This window comes from Bufo bufo, chromosome 3 (genome assembly GCF_905171765.1).
Source record: "Bufo bufo chromosome 3, aBufBuf1.1, whole genome shotgun sequence".
Lineage (NCBI taxonomy): Eukaryota > Metazoa > Chordata > Amphibia > Anura > Bufonidae > Bufo > Bufo bufo.
Genome location: NC_053391.1, coordinates 186826405 through 186849174, shown reverse-complemented (window position 1 = coordinate 186849174; position 22770 = coordinate 186826405). Strand labels below are relative to the sequence as shown.

At 45.3% G+C, this 22770-nt stretch overlaps 1 protein-coding gene across 1 annotated transcript in view; it reads right to left on the bottom strand.

Moving 5' to 3' along the window:
* CCDC80 (coiled-coil domain containing 80) overlaps positions 1 to 22770 on the bottom strand; it is a 130119-nt gene that overhangs the window by 8585 nt on the left and 98764 nt on the right. The window contains exon 6 of the mRNA XM_040423822.1: positions 9604 to 9707. Coding sequence (XP_040279756.1) covers positions 9604 to 9707 — 104 coding nt within the window. The remainder of the gene's footprint in view (positions 1 to 9603; positions 9708 to 22770) is intronic.

Sequence of the window (22770 nt, the reverse complement as noted above, 5' to 3'; positions counted from 1 at the left end):
ACATCAAGTTAAATATGGATATACAGAACATTGCATTCAAAAAGTCTTCAGACCCTTTTACTTTTTTCACATTTTGTTATGTCACTGCCATGTGCTAAAAATAAAAGAATCAAGTTTTTCTACATCATTCTGTACTCAATACCCCATAATGACAAAGTTAAAGCAAAAACAGAAATCTTGCCTTGACATAAGTATTCAGACCCTTTACTCAGTACTTAGTTGAAGCACCTTTGGCCACAAATAAAACCTCCAGACTTCTTGGGTATGATGCTACAAGTTTGTACACCTGGATTTGAGGATATTCTGGCATTCTTCTCTGCAGATCCTCTTAAGCTTTGTCAGGCTGGATGGGGACCGTGGATGGACTGCTATTTTCAAGTCTCTCCAGAGAGGTTCAATTGCCTTCAAGTCATGGCTCTGGTTGGGCCACTAATGGACATTCACAGAATTGTCTCTAAGCCACCCCTGTGTTGTCTTCGCTGTGTGCTTAGGGTCACTGTCTTGTTGGAAGGTGAACCTTCAGCCCAGTCTGAGGTCCAGAGCACTCTGGATCAGGTTTATATCAAGTATATCTCTGTTGTTCCATTTAGCTTTCCCTCAATCTTGACCAGTTTCCCTTTCCAAGCTCCTGATAACCCCCCCCCCCCCCCCACAGCATGATGCTGCCACCACCATGCTTTACAGTAGGGATAGTATTGGGTAGGTGATGAGCAGTGCCTGGTTTCTTGCAGACACGAGGCTTAGAATTAATGCCAACATTTTCAATTTTGGTTTCATTAGAACAAAGAATCTTGTTTCTCACAGTCTGAGAGTCCTTTAGGTGCTTTTTTTTGTTGCAAACTCCAGGCTTTTATGTGTTTTTTACTGAGCAAAGGCTTCTTTCAGGTCACTATGCCATAAAGCCCAGATTAGTAGAATACTTCAGTGATAGTTGTCCTTCTGGAAGTTTCTTCCATCTGCACACAGAATCCTTGGCGCTCAGCCAGAGTGATCATTGGGTACTTGGTCACCTCTCTTGGGAACTTCTAGTGCAGCAGAATGTTTTTTGTACCTCTTTCCAGATCCGTGCCTTCACACAATCCTGTTTCTGAGCTCTACAGACAGTTATTTCCTCTTTGTGGCTTGGTTTTTGCTCTAATATCCATTGTCAGTTGGGAGACATTATATAGACAGGGGTGTGTCTTTCCAAATTATGTCCAATCAACAGAATTTACCACAGGTGGACTCCAATCAAGGTGTAGAAACATCTCAAAGATAATGAAGTGAAATAGGAGGCCCCCGGAGCAAAATTTTATAGTGTCATAGAAAAGGTTCTGAATGCTTATGTCTATAAAAAAAAAATATTTTTCCTGTTTAATAAATGTGCAACCATTTCTAAAATTCTGTAGTCACTTTCTCATTATGGGGTATTGAGTTCAGATTTATGGTGGAATTTATATATTTTTTTTCAATTTTAACACAAGGCCACAACATAACAAAATGTAAAAAAATGAATGGGTCTGAAGGCTCTTCGAATACATTGTAGGTTTAGGTAATTGCATGATATGTCTATGTCTGTCCCTAAAACATGATTTGGGATTTTAACAAAGCCAGAGATACCCTTCTGAAAACAACTGTTTCAGGGTTCTTGCCCCTGATCAGTACAGAGCTGGGTACTGGTTGGTAGTGATGTACGAACATTGGCCGGGACGGTTCGTGAACACGATCGCGATCAAATGTTCGCGAACCACAAGTTCGCAGCGGGCCCCATTCCCTTTAATGGCAAGCGAACCTGAAAAACCTTTAGCTCATATTTGCAGACACCAAAGTAGAAGTGTACAAATAGTCCCACAACATGGACAGTGACAGAGGGGGATCAATGACAAAAATTCCAACAAAAATATGTATCTTAATCAGGGGACATTTCAGCCTGTCATCCTGCAAGTATGTTAGAAAGTATATCACACCCCTCAGTAAGTCACACATATTGATAGCACACCTATACCAGTCCTTAAAAGGACTTTTGCGGCCCTATTAGCTAGCGTTTGGTGTCCCTAACAGCCTGTCCCTGCTCCACACAGCAACCTCTCCCTACACTGGCAAAAGACTGAATGTAAAATGGTGGCCAGATCAGGTTTATTTATAAGGTAGGGGGTATTTCCATGTGCTGAAACGTCTTAATTGGCTGTCCTGTACCACCTGATGGATGTGTCTTGGGTCAAAGTTCTTCACAATGTAAAAGAATATGGCACCGGCGGACATCGTCATATGTTCGCCCGTTCGGCGAACTGCGAACAAGCAAAATTCACCGCGAAATGACCGCCGGGCGAACCATCTCTACTGGTTGGCTGGAGGAGAAGCCTTTGATGCAGCTCTCGGGGGATACGGTGTCTCAAGGGCCGGCGCTTCCATATAGGCAAGGGGGGCAATTGCCCGCAACTAACTATATTTTCGTGGGGGCAGCTCCATTGTGGAAGCGCTCATCTCCATAGTCATCCGTATCGCCGTCCTCAGGACAGCGATACAGATGGCTGTGCAGCAGAGCAGGGGAGGGAGAGGTGTGTCCCTTCCCCTTCTTCTGATAGGCTGCCGGCCTAGTGCCTGCAGCCTATCAGAGGCCGATGCAGGCGGCGTGCTGTACGTCATCGCGCGGCCTGAGCCGTACAGCGCGGGACACAGGCCGGAAGAGACCTGCATCGCATCACTGACATGGAGGTAAGTATAAGTGTTTTTTTTTTTTTGGTGTACAATACTGGTGGCTACTGGCACATGATGGGGGATCTGGCTACTAGCACATGTTGATGGGGGGGGGGCTCAGGCTACTGGCACATGATCAGGGGGGCCTATGGCTACTGGCACATGATGGGGGGGCTATGGCTACTGGCACATGATAGGGGGGGCTCTGGCTACTGGCACATGATGGGGGGGCTCTGGCTACTGGCATATGATAGGGGGGGCTCTGGCTACTGGCACATGATGGGGGGGCTCTGGCTACTGGCACATGATAGGGGGCTCTGGCTACTGGCACATGATATAGGGGGGCTCTGGCTACTGGCACATGATATGGGGGGGCTCTGGCTACTGGCACATGATAGGGGGGGCTCTGGCTACTGCCACATGATATGGGGGGGCTCTGGCTACTGGCACATGATAGGGGGGCCTCTGGCTACTGGCACATGATAGGGGAGGCTCTGGCTACTGGCACATGATATGGGTGGGGCCTCTGGCTACTGGCACATGATGGGGGGGCCTCTGTCTACTGGCACATGGGACTCTGGCTACTGGCACATGATAGGGGGGGGCTCTGGCTACTGGCACATGATATGGGGGGCCTCTGGCTACTGGCACATGATATGGGGGGCCTCTGGCTACTGGCACATAATAGGGGGGGCTCTGGCTACTGGCACATGATAGGGGGGGTCCTCTGGCTACTGGCACATGATATGGGGGGGCTCTTGTTACTGACACATGATTGGGGGGCATCTATGAGGGCATATTTTACTGGCACATTATTGGGGAACATCTATGGGGAGACTTATTACTGGCACATTATTGGGGGCACTTATTACTGGCACATTATTAGTGGGCACTATAGGGGCATCTACTGAGGCCACAAAGAATGGTTATTTTATATGGGGCTCTGTATAGGGGCAGTTTATACTGGGACACATTATGGTGGGTACTATGGGGAAGGGGGGAGAGGAGTACTATGGGGTCATCTACGGGGGCACTGAGAAGGGGTATTTTATACTTACAAATTATGGGGGACACTGAGGGCATCTACTGGGGCACTATACATGGGGCATTTTATACTGGTACATTATGGGGGGCACTAGGAGGGAGGGGGGAGAGGAGCACTCTGGGGGCATTTACTGGGGGCACTATATAGGGGTATTTTATACTGGCACATTATGGGGGCACTATGGGGACATTAGCTCAACTGCGGGCATTACAAGGGGGTATTTTTTGCACTGTCACATTATAAGGAGAATTATTTCTACTGGGGGGGGCATTATGGTGGGCTTTATTACTCCCCCATCGTATGAGCCCCCAAGTAGCAGCACCATCCTCTCCCTGCCATCCCTCTGCCCATTCTCCAAATCCTTATTATGAAATCTTTCTCATTAGGATAAAACACAACATCAGCTCCACCGAGCCCCCCAGCCAAAGTGTTGAAGTGGTGTCCGAGATCCCCAAGGGTCAAGCCAAGTAATTGTAAGTTTTCATATGAAATATGTTTATGTTATACACATATAGCATACACTGTGCCACACAATATACAGTTTCTTATGTAAAAGTCATCAAGTGTCATGGGGGGCCCTTATTGTTTTTCGCCCCAGGGCCCCATTTCACCTAGAACCGGCCCTGGGTGTCTCCTTGCAGAGACCGCCAGCTGGCATAGTGAGTCTCACAGGCAATGCTTCTTTAACCTGTACCCTGTAGTTGCTTTAACCATTGCAGGTTTTATAGCTGAAATATCCCACCATTCCTTTCTGGCTAGATATCTGTACAAAACGTAGTCACTTTACAGTAATGTGATGCAGTAAAAACTATAGCAGCTCAGCTGACTTGTTATTTGTTGACTTTATTTGCTGACTGTTTCTAATAACAACCAACAAAATTGTTATTGTAGACCTGGGCTAAAATGCAGGTGGTAACTCAGGACTAGTGCATGAAAAATAATGTTTTTACAGTAAGGCTACTTTCACACTTGCGTTCGGAGCGGATCCGTTTCGTGAAAACTCAGATCCGACAGTATATTCTAACACAGAGGCGTTCCCATGGTGATGTGGACGCTTCAAGTTAGAATATACTAAAAGAACTGTGTACATGACTGCCCCCTGCTGCCTGGCAGATGCTGCCAGGCAGCAGGGGGAAGACTCCCCCCTCCCCCCCCTGTTTTTAACTCATTGGTGGCCAGTGCGGCCGGCCCCCCCTCCCTCCCCCCCCTGTTTTTAATTCATTGGTGGCCAGTGCGGCCGCCCCCCTCCCCCCCTAATTAAAATGACCGACCCCCCATCATTGGTGGCAGCGGAGAGTTCCGATCGGAGTCCCAGTTTAATTGCTGGGACTCCTATCGGTAACCATGGCAACCAGGATGCTACTGCAGTCCTGGTTGCCATGGTTACTTAGCACTTAGCAATTTTAGAAGCATTATACTTACCTGCGATGTCTGTGACCGGCCGAGCGCTCCTCCTACTGGTAAGTGAAAGGTTTGTGCTATAAGCAATGCGCCGCACAGACCTTTCACTTACCAGTAGGAGGAGCGCCGGGCCGGTCACAGACATCGCAGGTAAGTATAATGCTTCTAAAATTGCTACATAACCATGGCAGCCAGGAATGCAGTAGCGTCCTGGTTGCCATGGTTACCTATCGGAGTCCCAGCAATTAAACTGGGACTCCGATCGGAACTCTCTGCTGCCACCAATGATGGGGGGTCGGTCATTTTAATTGGGGGGGGGAGGGGGGCCGGTCGCACTGGCCACCAATGAATTAAAAACAGGGGGGGGAGGGAGGGGGGGGCTGGCCGCACTGGCCACCAATGAGTTAAAAACAGGGGGGGGGAGGGGGGTCCGGCCGCACTGGCCACCAATGAGTTAAAAACAGGGGGGGGAGGGAGGGGGGCCACCCGCACTGGCCACCAATGAGTTAAAAACAGGGGGGGGAGGGAGGGGGGGCCGACCGCACTGGCCACCAATGAGTTAAAAACAGGGGGGGGGGGGCGGCCGCACTGGCCACCAATGAGTTAAAAACAGGGGGGGGCGGCGCACTGGCCACCAATGAGTTAAAAACAGGGGGTGTCTTGATCACAAAAGTGTTGGTATACATGTACGAACTGTATGTTATTGATAATAATATGGAAACTTAATAAAAATTATGGCAGCAGGGGGCAGTCATGTACACAGTTCTTTTAGTATATTCTAACTTGAAGCGTCCCCATCACCATGGGAACGCCTCTGTGTTAGAATATACTGTCGGATCTGAGTTTCACGATCTAACTCAAATCCGATGGTATATTCTAACATAGAGGCGTTCCCATGGTGATGGGGACGCTTCAAGTTAAAATATACCATCGGATTGGAGAAAACTCCGATTTGATGGTATATTAATAGGGACTCCTGACTTTACATTGAAAGTCAATGGGGGACGGATCCGTTTGCAATTGCACCATATTGTGTCAACGTCAAACGAATCCGTCCCCATTGACTTGCATTGTAAGTCTGGACGGATCCATTTGGAAACGGTGCTAAACTGATGCATTCTGAGCGGATCCGCATCCACTCAGAATGCATTAGGGCTGTACGGATCCGTTCGGGGCCGCTTGTGAGAGCCTTCAAACGGAACTCACAAGCGGAACCCCCAACGCAAGTGTGAAAGTAGCCTAACTCAATTATGTATATAGTATTTAACTGCTAAATAGATCTGGGAAAAAGGCAAGTCAGTTTTCGGTGCTCTGCATTGATAAGAGCCAATCACCCGGAAATAGCTGATTGTAGATGAGATACTGGCTTGGCTATAATCCTAAATATATACGGTCCTAAATTATATATCAAGGCCTGTTTAAAAGATTGACCATTAGGCTACATGCACAGGACCGTGTGCCCCCCGTGGCCGTATTGCGGCCCGCATACAGCGGGTCTGCAATACACGGGCACCAGCCGTGTGCATTCCGCATCACGGATCGCGGACCCATTCACTTGAATGGGTCCGCAATCAAGGAGATGCGGAACAGAGGCACGGATCGGAACCCCACGGAAGCACTACGGAGTGCTTCCGTGGTGTTTCTGGCCGTGCCTCCGCACCGCAAAAAAGTAGCACATGCACTGCTTTTTTACGATGCGGACCGTCAGATGCGGATCGCGGACCTCATTTAAGTGAATGGGTCTGCGATCCTCATGCGACTGCCCCACGGTCTGTGCCCGTGCATTGCGGTCCGCAGCACGGGCACAGAGCCCTAACGTTCGTGTGCATGTAGCCCCACCGATCTGTATAAAAGTTTCAGAAAACCCCTTTAAATTTCTAGATTCATGAAATGAATTTGGAGAGAATGCCCAGTGGCCTTTATCTGGGACAGGCATGTTTTTATTGTGCATTCTTTCCTAGTGAATCATGAGAACAAACTCCAAGGTGTTCACATGTACTATCTAATTTCCAACTCTCCCCCGAACTTTAGAAGTTGTTTTTTTGCTACACAAACAACTGGGTTTATACATACATAATCCAGGTCCTGTCATAGGGCAGAGATATACTGCATATGTAACTGAAGTTCAGTTTACTGCTAATGTATATCATATTGTTCTAAATAGTAAATAGAAAGAACCTGTAATATTTAAGATATTGCAATATCCTTTAATAGCCATTTGTATAATTTAAAAGCCATCTATCCATACACAAAAATGTAAAAAAAAAGGTAAAATAGATTGTAAAAGTAAAATGAAATATCATTTTACTAGTGCGATAGTGAAAATAAAAGTGTAGATCCACCTATTAACACCATTTTAAATCTACAAGTATATGTAATGGACAGTGGATGTGGACCCATTGTAGCAACTAACCAGTTTGGCTTTGGGCTATTCCTAAGGGCATTATCCTGGCCGTAACCTAGTTTTCACCCTTTAACCCCTATACATGGATCTGACCTTCATTGCACATGAGCCACCAGGCCACTACCTCATAGAATAGTCACAGTGTAGTTGGCAGCTGACCCACAGGGGCAGAGACACTGATGCAAAGTACTGAGGGATCAATAAATACTCGTAGTCAGAAACAGGCCGAGGACAGGGCAGGTAGAATTTGTACGTATCCGTAAAACAATCTGAGGTCAGGGCAGGTGACAGAGAGTCAATATGATTACCAGGCAGAAGGCAGACCATGCAAGGGAGAGTCGGTGTGAATAAACAGGCAACGTTTGGAACATGGGCAGACTAACGCAAAAGCACACCTTCACTGGACAATAGCAAGCTAGGAACCTAAAACTCAGGCACCTACCTCTAGGGGAAGGTGCCTTAAATACCTAGAGTTGACCAGCCATTGGCTAGCAGAGATTTGTGGTAATTAGACAGTGACCCTTTAAAAGCCAGGAGGTGCGTGTGCGTGTACCCTAAGAGAACCAGGGAGAGGCCTAGCAGCCTGCCCCTGGCTGCGGCCTCCTGCATGGAGCACTAAACTATGGCGGCTGTCCCCATTACAAGAAGGCAGTGGAGAGCTAGTGAAAAACGGCTACCAAAATAGGTGAGTGATGCTGCACCTGTGCCCGCCTAGGATAGCAGGACGGCGGCAGGCATGGAGCACCACTGTGACACTATATTTTATTATAATCTACATAATGACTGAGTTTTCCTTAGCTGCATTCACAGTTCTACCAGTTGCTATTGGGACCAGTTGACAGCTTGTCAACAGAGACACCAGTAACAGTTTAAGAGTGTTGTCTCCTAAAGACATCCCAGTCCTTATGCCCCATTAGGCGTATGGATATTGTAGAGGGAGTAATTCAGAGCAACACTCTAAGAGAGGACCTGGCCCGTCCATGCATGGCCAGATGTAAAGTCAAACATGGCTTCCTCCAGGCCATATCAGTTAAAAAATCTGGAACAAGACCACCAAACCAGCTTCTAACAGAAAAGTGAGGTCCATTCCCATCTTGGATCTTTTTTTTGGCCAATTTCTTTCTATAACAAAAATTAAATCAACTAGCCTCAAGTCATCTTTCTTTTTCCAAATCCACACTCCTAGATCTAGATGATTTGTGAACTGGATACTTCAACTGCCTGTAAGCTCCCAATGCAAGGCACTGTTAAAGTCCTGATAAGGGTTCAGTAGCTACATGACCTGGAGCCATATTCCCTTTATTGTTCAGGTGGATGGGGATGGCCAGGAGCTGACTAGGAGATTTCTGACAATATTTTAGAAAAAGTGGAACAGGTGCTTCATAAATATGTCATTCTGAACACCATAATTCTCATCGAATTTATTTATAGGCAATTGGTATAAATAAATTAAAAAGTCTTCGCCATACAGCTCTATGTCTCCTGCTTCAGTTCATATAGTACATGATAAAACTTTCTGCCTGCAGCCACCACTAGGAGGAGCTCAGTACACAAAAATGTATACAGTTATCACTGTATACAATGGGAACTGTAAAAATCACTGAACTCCTTCTTGTGGCAACTGCCTGAAAATGTTGTGTTTTCATGTTGGGGACAGAAGAAGTAGCTTAGTGCTGGGTTCTCCTCCACCCATGCCCCATAGCATTCACCACTGAGAGAGACTGAGCCAGAATTAAACCTGAGAGCTCAACATCCTGCAGAACTGTGAATGTAAGTTTGGTTGAGAATGATCCTTTGAGATATGTTGTAAGTTAAGTTAAAATCTGTATGTAAACTATAAAATGGTGTTCACCATTATCCTCCTTTGATATATCTTGGCACTTGGGGGTGCTGCTGCATCTTTGTGTGCTTTTTGCGTTGCAGCCCTGACTATGTATTTAACTTTTTTATCCATCCGTGATGTTTTACAGGCATATCGAAATGTATTGCTTTATTTTAATTCTTATGTGATTGAGTTTTTACTGGATAGGAGACGGAGAGATGATTTCTATAGCGCCAGCAGTTGTATCAGACTTACCCATATTACAAGCTTGTCCACTCAGTGCATACAGCTGCTGCTGATAAGCCCATTCTTCATCATTGGCAGAAGATATAATCAGCAAACGTCTTCTCCAACGGAACCTTTAGAGAAATGAACAAACTCATGTAAATGCAAATAGAGGTCCTTCAACTTCAACCAAATAGATGCGGGGTGTCAGAACCTCGCTGATCAACTAGTGGACAATCCCTTAAAGAGGACCTTTCACCTGTATAAACGATGTTAACTGAGTATGCTGCTATATAGAGCGGCGCCCGGGGATCTCACTGCACTTACTATTATCCCCGGGCGCCGCTCCGTTCTCCCGTTATAGGCTCCGGTACCTTTGCTTCTTAAGTTATAGTAGGCGGGTCTTCTCTTGTCCTGTGGGCGTCTCCTTCTCCTAGGCTGCAGCGCTGGCCAATCGCAGCGCACAGCTCACAGCCTGGGAGGTTTTTTTCTCCCAGGCTGTGAGCTGCGATTGGCCAGCGCTGCAGCCTAGGAGAAGGAGACGCCCACAGGACAAGAGAAGACCCGCCTACTATAACTTAAGAAGCAAAGGTACCGGAGCCTAGAACGGGAGAACGGAGCGGCGCCCGGGGATGATAGTAAGTGCAGTGAGATCCCCGAGCGCCGCTCTATATGCCAGCATACTCAGTTAACATCGTTTATACAGGTGAAAGGTCCTCTTTAAGGCTCATGAAAATGTCCATATTAGGCTCCATTTTGTAGAAAAGAGTAATTGGGCTTCCATTGAGGTACCTTGGGCCTCTCTGGTACCTCTGTATATCTCTGATATATAAAGCCATATAGAGGTTTTCTGTAACGGATGCTTTTAGGTATTCTCCCCATCTGGCACCCAGTGGAGCCTCTCAAGGAGCCTAGGGTGGCCCTGTGGCCATATACTTTATATGGCACAGTTTACTTCAGGGGCATTGTACAGCACCACTCAGACATTTTATGCACTCAATAGTCTCAATAATATCGAATTGGTTGGATTTCATAAGTATCCATGAGAAAACACTCTATATTCATCCTCTATGGATTTAGAGAATATGGAGGTAGAGTTTGGCCCCATAGGATTTTTTGGGTGCCTTTTGCAGCTGTACATAAATGGAAGCGTATATGGAGGTATAATACAGCCTTGTGCATGAGGGATTAGAATCAAAGGTGAAACTTACAGCTTTTTATTTGGACAGGTTTTTATGCCAACAATTTCTATAAAATACCACTTCCAACATGTCCTCTATAAACAGAGAAGACAATACCCATACTTTGAAAATATTTGGCAGCATTCGTGCCGAGAGAATTTTCTCCTCTGGAGGATAACGTTACATTCTTTACGCTTTACAAAAAGAAAATTACTTTTTTATATACTGTGTGATTAGATTTCCAACACAGATTAAACCACTGAAATCTTTCTTCTACTTTTTATTTTTTTTCTAAATACCGTGTTTGAAAGACATTAATTTGCTAATTAAATTTCCCTTCTGTAAAAGGAGATGAATAGAGAAAAAAATATCGTTCTTCTTGGCTAAGTCCTGGAAAATGTATTGAAGTAACAGACTGCAGATCTTGGGATCTGTTCATCTACAATGACTAAAATACTAATTGGTGTAAAGGAAAATTGGCTTAGTTGCCCATAGCAACCAGATTCCACCTTTCATTTTTCAGAGTTCATTTGGTTTTGATAAATCTCCCCCTTTATCTTTACCAAAAGGACTCAGAAAAAAAAATATTCCCACATGCTATACTGCTTAAAAGCAATGCTGTATGTAAATGTTGTGAGGAAAATCACAGATCATCCAGACAAACTGTGTTATAATGGCTTCAATGCTATTTTACATAATTCAACACTTCTAAACGTGTTTAAAGGAGTGCTCTGGGATTTACATATTGATGACCTAGCCTCAGGATAGGTCATCAATATGAGATTGGTGGGGGGTCTGACTCCTAGCACCCCTGACGATCAGCTGTACGAAGAAGCCACTGCGCTATGTGTCATCCCGTTCATCGGTCACATGGCCTAGGCACAGCTCAGCCCCATTCAAGTGAATGGGACTGAGTGCAATACCAAGCACAGCCACTAATGTTGAGCGCAATGAAGCATTCGAAGCGGAATTTGGTCCGAAATATAGGAAAACTTTGATTCGCAATGAATCCAAATTTCCTTGCGCTTCGTGATAATGAGTCAAGTTTTCCTAAAATGGAAGCTGCATGTGTTGCAAAGCGAAACTAGGTGTAGGAAAACAAGTCCAGGAACACAAGATCAAATCAGCAGATAGCCACACCCTGTGATGTCACAGCCCTATAAAACCCTCATCCCGCGCGGTCTACGCCATTGTCCTGTGAGCTGAACATAGGGAGAGACGTGGCAAGCGTTCATGCACTAGGGACAGTGATGCGCAAAACGATTAATAGAAGAATTCAATACTAATAAGATGGAAGTCTTTATTAATCCACTGCCCAGCGTGCCAACCATTACCATCCAGGCTGCACCCCTTAGGGGGGGCAGGTCTTAATGATGACCATCCTCATATTTTGCTGGCTTTACTTCCTAGAAAAGTCAGCAAGATGCAGAGAGGAGATGCTGGATGTTCCTGATGAAATATTCTCATCGATATTAGAAAAGGAGGAAAAGCAGATGGCAGAAGAAGGGGTCCCACTTGTAGGGCAGTAGAGTGCTGGGGTTGGAGAAGTGGGTGTGCCAGCATATTGTGCCCCCACCTAACCAGCCAAACCCAATACCAGCAACAGCCCCTGTTTAAAGGTGCGTTAAAGGTGCCACGTGGACATTAACCATGAAGACCAACTATACATTGTGGTCTTCATTATTAAATGAAAGGGAGCTGCGGGCTAATTGGCCACGTGGTTCTTCACTGCAGCACAGCTGCTCCGTGTGGCTGTACCCTAATTCAGAGTGGCCTGAGTATACCTGAATTATAGCGATTCGTGACAAATTAAGGGCTATTTCACACTTGCGTTGTTGTGTTCCGGCATAGAGTTCCGTCGTCGGGGCTCTATGCCGGAAGAATCCTGATCAGGATTATCCCCATGCATTCTGAATGGAGAGAAATCCGTTCAGGATGCATCAGGATGTCTTCAGTTCCGGAACGGAACGTTTTTTGGCCGGATAAAATACCGCAGCATGCTGCGCTTTTTGCTCCGGTCAAAAATCCTGAACACTTGCCGCAAGGCCGGATCCGGAATTAATGCCCATTGAAAGGCATAAATCCGGATCCGGCCTTAAGCTAAACGTCGTTTCGGCGCATTACCGGATCCGACGTTTAGCTTTTTCTGAATGGTTACCATGGCTGCCAGGACGCTAATGTCCTGGTTGCCATGGTAAAGTGTAGTGGGGAGCGGGGGAGCAGTATACTCCCGGGGCGCTTCAGAGTGACGTCAGGGCGTCCCACGCGCATGGATGACGTGTCGCATGGATCACGTCATCCATGCGCATGGGGCGCTCTGACGTCATTCTGGAGCGCCCCGGGAGCCGCACGGACGGTAAGTATACTGCTCCCCCGCTCCCCACTACTACTATGGCAACCAGGACTTTAATAGCGTCCTGGGTGCCATAGTAACACTGAACGCATTTTGAAGACGGATCCGTCTTCAAATGCTTTCAGTTCACTTGCGGTGTTACGGATCCGGCGGGCACTTCCGGCAAATGGAGTACACGACGGATCCGGACAACGCAAGTGTGAAAGAGGCCTTATTCATAACTAATCAAATTTCTTGGGGAACTTCAGCAAAGCTGCCAAATGGAATTTTTCAAAACTTTGCTCATCTATAACAGCTGCTATACAATGTATGGCGCTATGCTTGGTGAGCTGTGAGAAGACCACAGTGCTCAAACCACCGCCAATCACATTTTGATGACCTATCCAGAGGACAGGTCATCACTATGTAAATCCTACAGAACCCCTTTAATAAAAAGAAGAAAGTCAATCTCTCTAAGGCTTCATACATGTGACCATATCATAAATCCTTGTTGTACGCATCTGTAGAAATCTAAGGGCCCATACTATATCGCCAGTGGCCTCCGATTTTATGCAAAGGAATAAATTCATGTGGAATCCATGACGGGAAAAAATGATGACATGTTTCATAGCAGACCATATTAGGAAGATCTAGTCCTCTGGAAGTATTACTAATTCTGAACTGTTGGGTCTCAGCCAATATACAGACTAATAGGACAGAGCGTCATCATGTTCATGAGGACTTGTCAAATTTTCTTCCCTCGTCTATAACATAAACATAGGTGCCGCCTCTTTTTATAATAACTATTTCAATCAGGGGCATAGCTAAAGGCTCATGGGCGCTGTTGCAAGAATTCAGCTTGGACCCCCCTTCCCTCAGTGCTTTGTGGCCAGGGGCAGGGAAGCCTTTGTGTTGCCGGAGGCAAACATAGAAACGGCACCCCACCCCCATGCCAAATTGTTGACCTAACCCCTTCCCTCCAGCCAGAGGTGTAACTTAAAGAGCATGCACTTTCTATAATACTGTTGTCTTCTTATGTGGCACAAGGGTCTCTGGGCCCTCTCAGGCTCCTGGGCCCGGTAGCGACTGCTACCTCTGCACCCCTATAGCTACACCCCTGATTTCAATTGTACGAACAGGACTAAATACTTAGTTGTTTGACATATTTGTAGCTGGCCACAATGATGAATAGGTCTAGGCATCATGCACATGAGCATGTGAATTGTGGTTTGCATCATGGTGTGCAGAATTGAATTGTATCTTCTTAGTTCTCTGTGAGGCTCCATTTCACGGATTGAGTTTTTCTAATGCTGCCTCTACATGTGTTTACCACCAAGGTGATATGGAAGGCCCCAAAGAAAGGCAGTGACACCATATTCAACATCCATGTGATGCAGATCCCAAATACGCTCCTGTACATGATGCCTGAGGCAGTGACAAGTTTATGCTTGTCATCCTGAATAAAACATGGAAAATCAATTCAGCAAGTAAACGACCAATAGATAGATGCCTTGGTCTGCCTATTTTCCAATATACTTTTGGGGTCATTTATCAAACTGGTTTAAAGTAAAACTGGCTTAGTGGCCCATAGCAACCAATCAGATTCCTCCTTTTATTTTCCAAAGGAGCTGTCAAAAATGAAAGGTGGAATCTGATTGGTTGCTATGGGCCACTAAACCAGTTCTACCTTACACCAGTTTGATAAATGACCCCATTTGTGTATCGATACCTTACAATTTCAATTTCAAGATCTCTTTCTTCAGTCACTCAATGGGAAACCTCAGGGGTTAAAAATCTGTCCTGAACATGTGGCGATCATATGGGCTCCCAAGACTTTTCTCCAATAAAAGTAATGATGAAGCTTCCTGTTTAATGACTGCAAGCAGAGTTCTAGAAAACGATTAGGAATTTTTACAGGAAGCATGTCAGGAATTCGTTGAAACTTCCTTAAATCATGTTAATGTTGAGGCGATAGGTTCTTCTGTATGCATACAGTATGTGGTCGCTATCAAGTACTTACATACTATATACAGACATCCCAACCTGCAAAAACTCATTTCAGGGAGGTGCACTTCTCATTTCAGGGAGGTTTTCTTTTTTTTTCTTTCACAAACTTTTTATTACATTTTCCAGACATATGCAGTATCTGCACGCTTTGCTCTATGGTGTGGAGGACTGGGCTCATTACCCTGCCCCAAATTATCATATTTATGTATATGATTAGAGGGATTCTGTCACCACCTATAAGCCCTGTGAGCTAAACATCTGCTCATGTCCAGGTAGCATTCTGATTTCTAAGGTGGCCTTATAGAAGCTATTTGTGGCTTTATTCTGCGGAAAAACAGGTTTTACTAGCCTGTCAATCATTGAATTAAGGTGCCCAAGCAGGGGAGGTCTGTGGATGCATGGTGCCCGGCCGCACGCATCGCCGTTCGTGCCCAGCGCCGCCTTCTACTCCTCAGTGCCGCCTCTCCCTTCGCTTTGAGATCCCGCGCGTGCGCACAGGCTCAGCCTGATGCGCCGTTGCGGACTGCTGGCATCGGCTTCTTCTTGCAATGTGCGCACGCGCCGAGAAGGGGACACTGCCACAGGTTGCCGGAAAGGTTTACTGCGAGTAAACTAGAGATGGGAAGTTCGGATCTTTCACATGAATCGGTTCACTCGCTGAGCTGACAAGAAGCAAGTGAACCGAAGCTTAGGTTGCGCAATGCGCATGCGCGGATGCTTCGATTCACTTGCTGACTCACTGAGTCGGCTCTTGGACTGAGTCAGGAAGTTTATTCTTTAAAACCCTGTGTGTAATTATCTACCCCACTGTAGGAAAAGAACAAGCATCCAGGGGGGGTGAATTTAACACTGGGGTAAATAATATAATTAAAATGGAGGGTTAAATGTGTAAATGTATTTAAAGAAAATACATCTCTCTCAATAGGTATATAGCTACTGAATGAGACAGAAGAAGGGATGCCTTTAACATATATATCTCCTTGAGAAGCCAATTTGACCCTAAAGGGTTAATTCAACCTGTAATCTAAACTCTGTGTCCTGTCACTTCTCTTATCTCTCTGCTCTGCTATCAGTAAACCTTTCCGGGATATATTGTCTCACATGCGGGTGTCAGGGAGCCGCTATCTAATAGAGGGAGACTCCCTGAACGTCCGGGAGACTTGAGATCCCTGCTATATATGCTCGAGGCCACTTTCCCACCGTCAGCATTTCGTCTTTTTCTCATTAGTATTTATAAGCTAAAACCAGGAGTGAAAAAATATCAAAAGAAAGATCATGATCTGGAACCACTTCTGGTTTGACCAAATACACTGCGTGCAGAATTATTAGGCAAATGAGTATTTTGACCACATCATCCTCTTTATGCATGTTGTCTTACTCCAAGCTGTATAGGCTCGAAAGCCTACTACCAATTAAGCATATTAGGTGATGGGCATCTCTGTAATGAGAAGGGGTGTGGTCTAATGACATCAACACCCTATATTAGGTGTGCATAATTATTAGGCAACTTCCTTTCTTTTGGCAAAATGGGTCAAAAGAAGGACTTGACAGGCTCAGAAAAGTCAAAAATAGTGAGATATCTTGCAGAGGGATGCAGCACTCTTAAAATTGCAAAGCTTCTGAAGCGTGATCATCGAACAATCAAGCGTTTCATTCAAAATAGTCAACAGGGTCGCAAGAAGCGTGTGGAAAAACCAAAGCGCAAAATAACTGCCCATGAACTGAGAAAAGTCAAGCGTGCAGCTGCCAAGATGCCACTTGCCACCAGTTTGGCCATATTCCAGAGCTGCAACATCACTGGAGTGCCCAAAAGCACAAGGTGTGCAATACTCAGAGACATGGCCAAGGTAAGAAAGGCTGAAAGACGACCACCACTGAACAAGACACACAAGCTGAAAAGTCAAGACTGGGCCAAGAAATATCTCAAGACTGATTTTTCTAAGGTTTTATGGACTGATAAAATGAGAGTGAGTCTTGATGGGCCAGATGGATGGTCCCGTGGCTGGATTGGTAAAGGGCAGAGAGCTCCAGTCCGACTCAGACGCCAGCAAGGTGGAGGTGGAGTACTGGTTTGGGCTGGTATCATCAAAGATGAGCTTGTGGGGCCTTTTCGGGTTGAGGATGGAGTCAAGCTCAACTCCCAGTCCTACTGCCAGTTTCTGGAAGACACCTTCTTCAAGCAGTGGTACAGGAAGAAGTCGGAATCCTTCAAGAAAAACATGATTTTCATGCAGGACAATGCTCCATCACACGCGTCCAAGTAATCCACAGCGTGGCTGGCAAGAAAGGGTATAAAAGAAGAAAATCTAATGACATGGCCTCCTTGTTCACCTGATCTGAACCCCATTGAGAACCTGTGGTCCATCATCAAATGTGAGATTTACAAGGAGGGAAAACAGTACACCTCTCTGAACAGTGTCTGGGAGGCTGTGGTTGCTGCTGCACGCAATGTTGATGGTGAACAGATCAAAACACTGACAGAATCCATGGATGGCAGGCTTTTGAGTGTCCTTGCAAAGAAAGGTGGCTATATTGGTCACTGATTTTTTTTTGTTTTGTTTTTGAATGTCAGAAATGTATATTTGTGAATGTTGAGATGTTATATTGGTTTCACTGGTAAAAATAAATAATTGAAATGGGTATATATTTGTTTTTTGTTAAGTTGCCTAATAATTATGCACAGTAATAGTCACCTGCACACACAGATATCCACCTAAAATAGCTAAAACTAAAAACAAACTAAAAACTACTTCCAAAAATATTCAGCTTTGATATTAATGAGTTTTTTGGGTTCATTGAGAACATGGTTGTTGTTCAATAATAAAATTAATCCTCAAAAATACAACTTGCCTAATAATTCTGCACTCCCTGTACTGATCGTGTGAAAGTGGCCTTACATGGCAAAGCAGCCTAGAACTCTTCACGCCATTTTTTTTTTGGGGCCCTGTATATTCAAGTTCCTCTTCTGTGAAATTATGTTTTGCATGATCCCTGTGGAGTGACATCACCATTCGATTTGCATTGTGATCCTGTTCAGTGATCTCTGCTTGGTGACATTTTGTGTACCGTAGGGATCTGTGTGTGTGAACAAGGCCAGAGGTGACAGACTTGACTTGACTCAGCAGTTTTAGGCTACTTTCACATCTGCGCATTGGTAATTGCGATTTTGAGATCCTGTATATTATCCAATTGTATTAAATCAAAACTGAACAAACCAGATCCGGTATGAAAATCACAGTAAGGGTCCATTTACACGTCAGTATTTTTACCTTTCCAGATAAACGTTCCTTTTTTTTGCGGATCCGTTTTTTAGTACAACCTTCCATTTTTTTATCAAAGTGCTTCTGAATCCGTTCCGTGTTTCCGTTATTCCGTTTTTTTTTTCCATCCATTTTCCTGTCAACGGATCCGCAAAATCAGATGACATTCTGATGGTTTTGGGCATGTCATTCGCATTTATTCGGATCCATTGACTTGAATGGACAACGGACCCGAAAAACGGACAGAAAGTAGGACAAGCTTAATTTTTTTTCAGGATCCGCATACTCGAAAATAGGAAAACGGAACAGATTCCGTGATTCGGACAGCACTATGATTGGTGTCCGCTTTTTTGCAGAGGCAATTGAAATTAATGGATCAGAAAAAACTTCCCGATTTAAATCGGAATGGAAACGGAGTGTTATAACAGACGTGTGAATGGACTCTAAGGCTGAGTTCACACGAGCGTGTCCGGATTAGGTCTGGATGCGTCCCGGTGTATTGCGGCAACCCCGCGCGAGTAGGTACGCAATTGCAGTCAGTTTTGACTGCGATTGCGTTCCGATGTTCAGTTTTTATCGCGCGGGTGCAATGTGTTTTGCACGCGCGTGATAAAAAACTGACTGTGGTACCCAGACCCGAACTTCTTCACAGAAGTTCAGGTTTGGGTTAGTTGTAGTGTATATCGTATTATTTTCCCTTATAACATGGTTCTAACGCTCATCACATGGTCCGTCACATGACCTTTTACCATGGTGATGGATCATGTGACGGACCATGTGACGAGCGCAGTGACGTCATCAAAGGTCCTATTCCTCACAGAACAAGACAGAAGAGATGCCGGCTGCGCGAACAAGTGGACTAAGGTGGACTAAGGTGAGTTAAAATATTTTTGATTTTTTTTAACCCCTCCAGCCCTATTGTACTATGCATTCTGTATTCAGAATGCTATTATTATCCCTTATAACCATGTTATAAGGGAAAATAATAATGATCGGGTCCCCATCCCGATCGTCACCTAGCAACCGTGAGTGAAAATCGCACCGCATCAGCACTTGCTTGCAGATGCTTGCGATTTTCACGCAACCCCATTCATTTCTATGGGGCCAGCGTTGCGTGATAAACGCACAATATAGAGCATGCTGCGATTTTCACGCAACGCACAAGTGATGCGTGAAAATCACAGCTCATGTGAAATGAATGGGTCCGGATTCAGTGCGGGTGCAATGCGTTCACCTCCCGCATTGCACCCGCGTGGAAATTTCGCCCGTCTGAACTCAGCTTAAGGCCTCATGCACACGACCGTTGTGTGTTTTGCGGTCCGCAAATTGCGGATCCGCAAAACACGGATAGCGTCCGTGTGCGTTCCGCAATTTGCGGAACGTCACGGACAGCCATTGATATAACTGCCTATTCTTGTCCGCAAAACAGGTTATATTTTTTTTGCGGACCACGGAACGGAGCAACGGATGCGGACAGCACACGGAGTACTGTCCGCATCTTTTGAGGCCCCATTAAAGTGTGCATGAGGCCTAAGTCAATGGGAGCCTGATGGTTTTTTTTTGGTAAGGCTACTTTAACACTAGCGTTTCTATTTTCCGGTATTGAGATCTGTCATAGGATCTCAATACTGGAGAAAAACGCTTCTGTTTGTCCCCATTCATTATCATTTGGGACAAAACGTAACTGAACAGAACGAAATGCTCCAAAAAGAATTGTGTTCCGTTTGGTTGCATTCCCATACCGGAGAGTAAACCGCAACAAGCTGTGGTTTTCCTTACTTCATGGGATGCGGAGAAGATGGATCAGTCATGACCCACAATGCAAGTCAATGGGGACGGATCCGTTTAACTCTGATACAATAAGACACAATAGAAAACGGATCCGTCCCCCATTGACTTTCAATGGTGTTCATGACGGATCCGTCTTGGCTATGTTACAGATAATACAAACTGATCCGTTCATAACGGATGCAGACGGTTGTATTATCAGTAACGGAAGCAGTTTTGCTGAGCCCTGCCGGATCCAGCAAAAACGCTAGTTTGAAAGCAGCCTAACAAAAAAAAAAAAACAGATCCGGCACCATTAACTTACATTGATTGTCATGCTGGATCTGGTTTGTTCTGTTTCGCAAACCGAACACAAAACCGCAGCTTACAGCAGTTTTGCTTCCGGCACCAAAATGCAACAAAACAGAACGGATGCATACTCATTGACAATGAATGAGGACAAAACTGAACCATTTAATTCCGGTTTTGAGATCCTCTGTCCAGTGGCGTGCCTAGGGTGTTTGGCCCCCGGGGCGGGTCCTTTCTTTGTCCCCCCCCCCCCCCCCAATACTTTAAAAAAATTGTACCCCCTCACAGTAGTATTGCCCTCATTGTACAACCTTCACAGTAGTTTTGTACAGATGTGTGCCCCCTCACAGTAGATATGTCCACATTGTGCCCCCTCACAGTAGTTATGCCCTCTCTGTGCCCCTTTCACAGTTGTAATGCCCTCTTTGTGCCCCCTTTACAGTAATAATCCCCATTGTGCCCCCTTCACAGTAATAATCCCCATTGTGCCCCCTTCATAGTAATAATCCCCATTGTGTCCCCTTCATAGTAATAATCCTTATTGTGCCCCCTTTATAGTAATAATGCCCACTGTGCCCCTTCATAGTAATAATGCCCATTGTGCCCCCTTTACAGTAATAATGCCCATTGTGCCCCCTTCACAGTAATAATGCCCTCTGTGCCCCCTTCATTATAGTAATGCCCTCTGGCTCTGTGCCCCCTCCATAGTAGAAATGCTCATTGTTGCCCCTTCACATTAGTAATGCCCTCTGTGCCCCCTCCATAGTAGTAATGCCCTCTGTGCCCCCTCCATAGTAATAAAGACCTCTGTGCCTCCTCCGTCTCCCACTTTTATGGGTATGTCATATACGTTACAAATCAGTATGAGGGGTGTTTTATGTCATTTGGTATATACATCATGATATGCTTATGTCTATTTGGTACACTTTGACCATATGCGGACCTTTGGTGCGGGGATATGGAACATTACCCCATGATGCATTAGCATCTATTGCACGGTTACTCACTAGCTTATATATGATTTTTCACGACCGTTGGTCTGCATCTGATCAAACTATATGTAAACCTTATATACAGTGATTGTATATGTATTAACACTTACCCATACTTAACTACCTTTTAATTCCCTCATACGACATTTATATTCTTATGTAATCACCTCAGGTGTATACTGCACTTTATTCTTGATGTCTTTTGTCTCTATTTTAATAACGCTTTGTATACTTTTTTGAATAAAATTTACTATATACAGTATTTGGAGCCTTTTTAGACTCAGCCTTTCTTCTTTTTGTGTTGATATGTCTGTTTCAAGCTGAGTGGGCTTGTTGAGGGTTTATAACATTGTCCAGTATTGGTTTTGGGCTTTTACTTTAGTTGAATTTCGTGTAACCTGTATATACTAATTATTGCCCCCTCCATAGTAATAAAGCTCTCTGTGCCCCCTCCATAGTAATAAAGCCCTCTGTGCCCCCACTGTATTAAAAAAAAACAAAAAAAAAAACACAGTAACACAGAGATTACACTGCTGCACTGTGTGGGCGGAGCTTATGCAGATTTTTGGGCTGCAGGTCCGCCCACACAGGCCAGCAGCACGATCTGTGCCTGCAGGCTGAATGGTGGACCGGGGAGAAGTCTTCCTGCTTCACTATTCTGTGCGCCGCCGGCCTGAAGGAGGGAAGGAGCGCTGGACGTTGAGCGGTGAGTGACAGGACCGCAGCTCTAAGCGCTCCAGCAATGAGTGCTTCCATCTTTATTGATGGAATCGCTAATTGCTTCTGGCACCCCCCTGAGAGCTGGCACCTGGGGCGGACCTCCCCCCACGCCCCCCCTTAGTACGCCACTGCCTCTGTCAGATCTCATAACCAGAATTTAAAACGCAGATGTGAAAGTAGCCTTAAAAGTCCACTTCAGTTTATTTAGCATCTCGCAGATTACAGGGCAACCAAGTTGTGCAATCACTTGGGTGAAGTCACTGGACCAAAGATAAACACAAATCACAAAATCAAAGACCTTGCCCATCAGGACACTTACTAAACCGTATTCAAGACTCTGACACAGACTGACACTTTTAGGCCTCTATTTATTCCCCAGTAATTATCTCAGTGACTACATCTGAGAACACCTCAGGCTAGGACAAATAGTGGTACTGGAGTGGGATGGAATGGTAGGTCCCTCTACCCATCCTACATACCATTCCCTAAAAATCCAGCCTTTAATTAAAGTCAGAATAAAGCATTTCCAGTAAACCATACTTTGCTGAAACCCTGCAGCCTTTTGGATTCCTTTTATCTTACCCATCTGAGCAATCTGGGCGAGATACAAACCTCCTCCAGTACTTTAC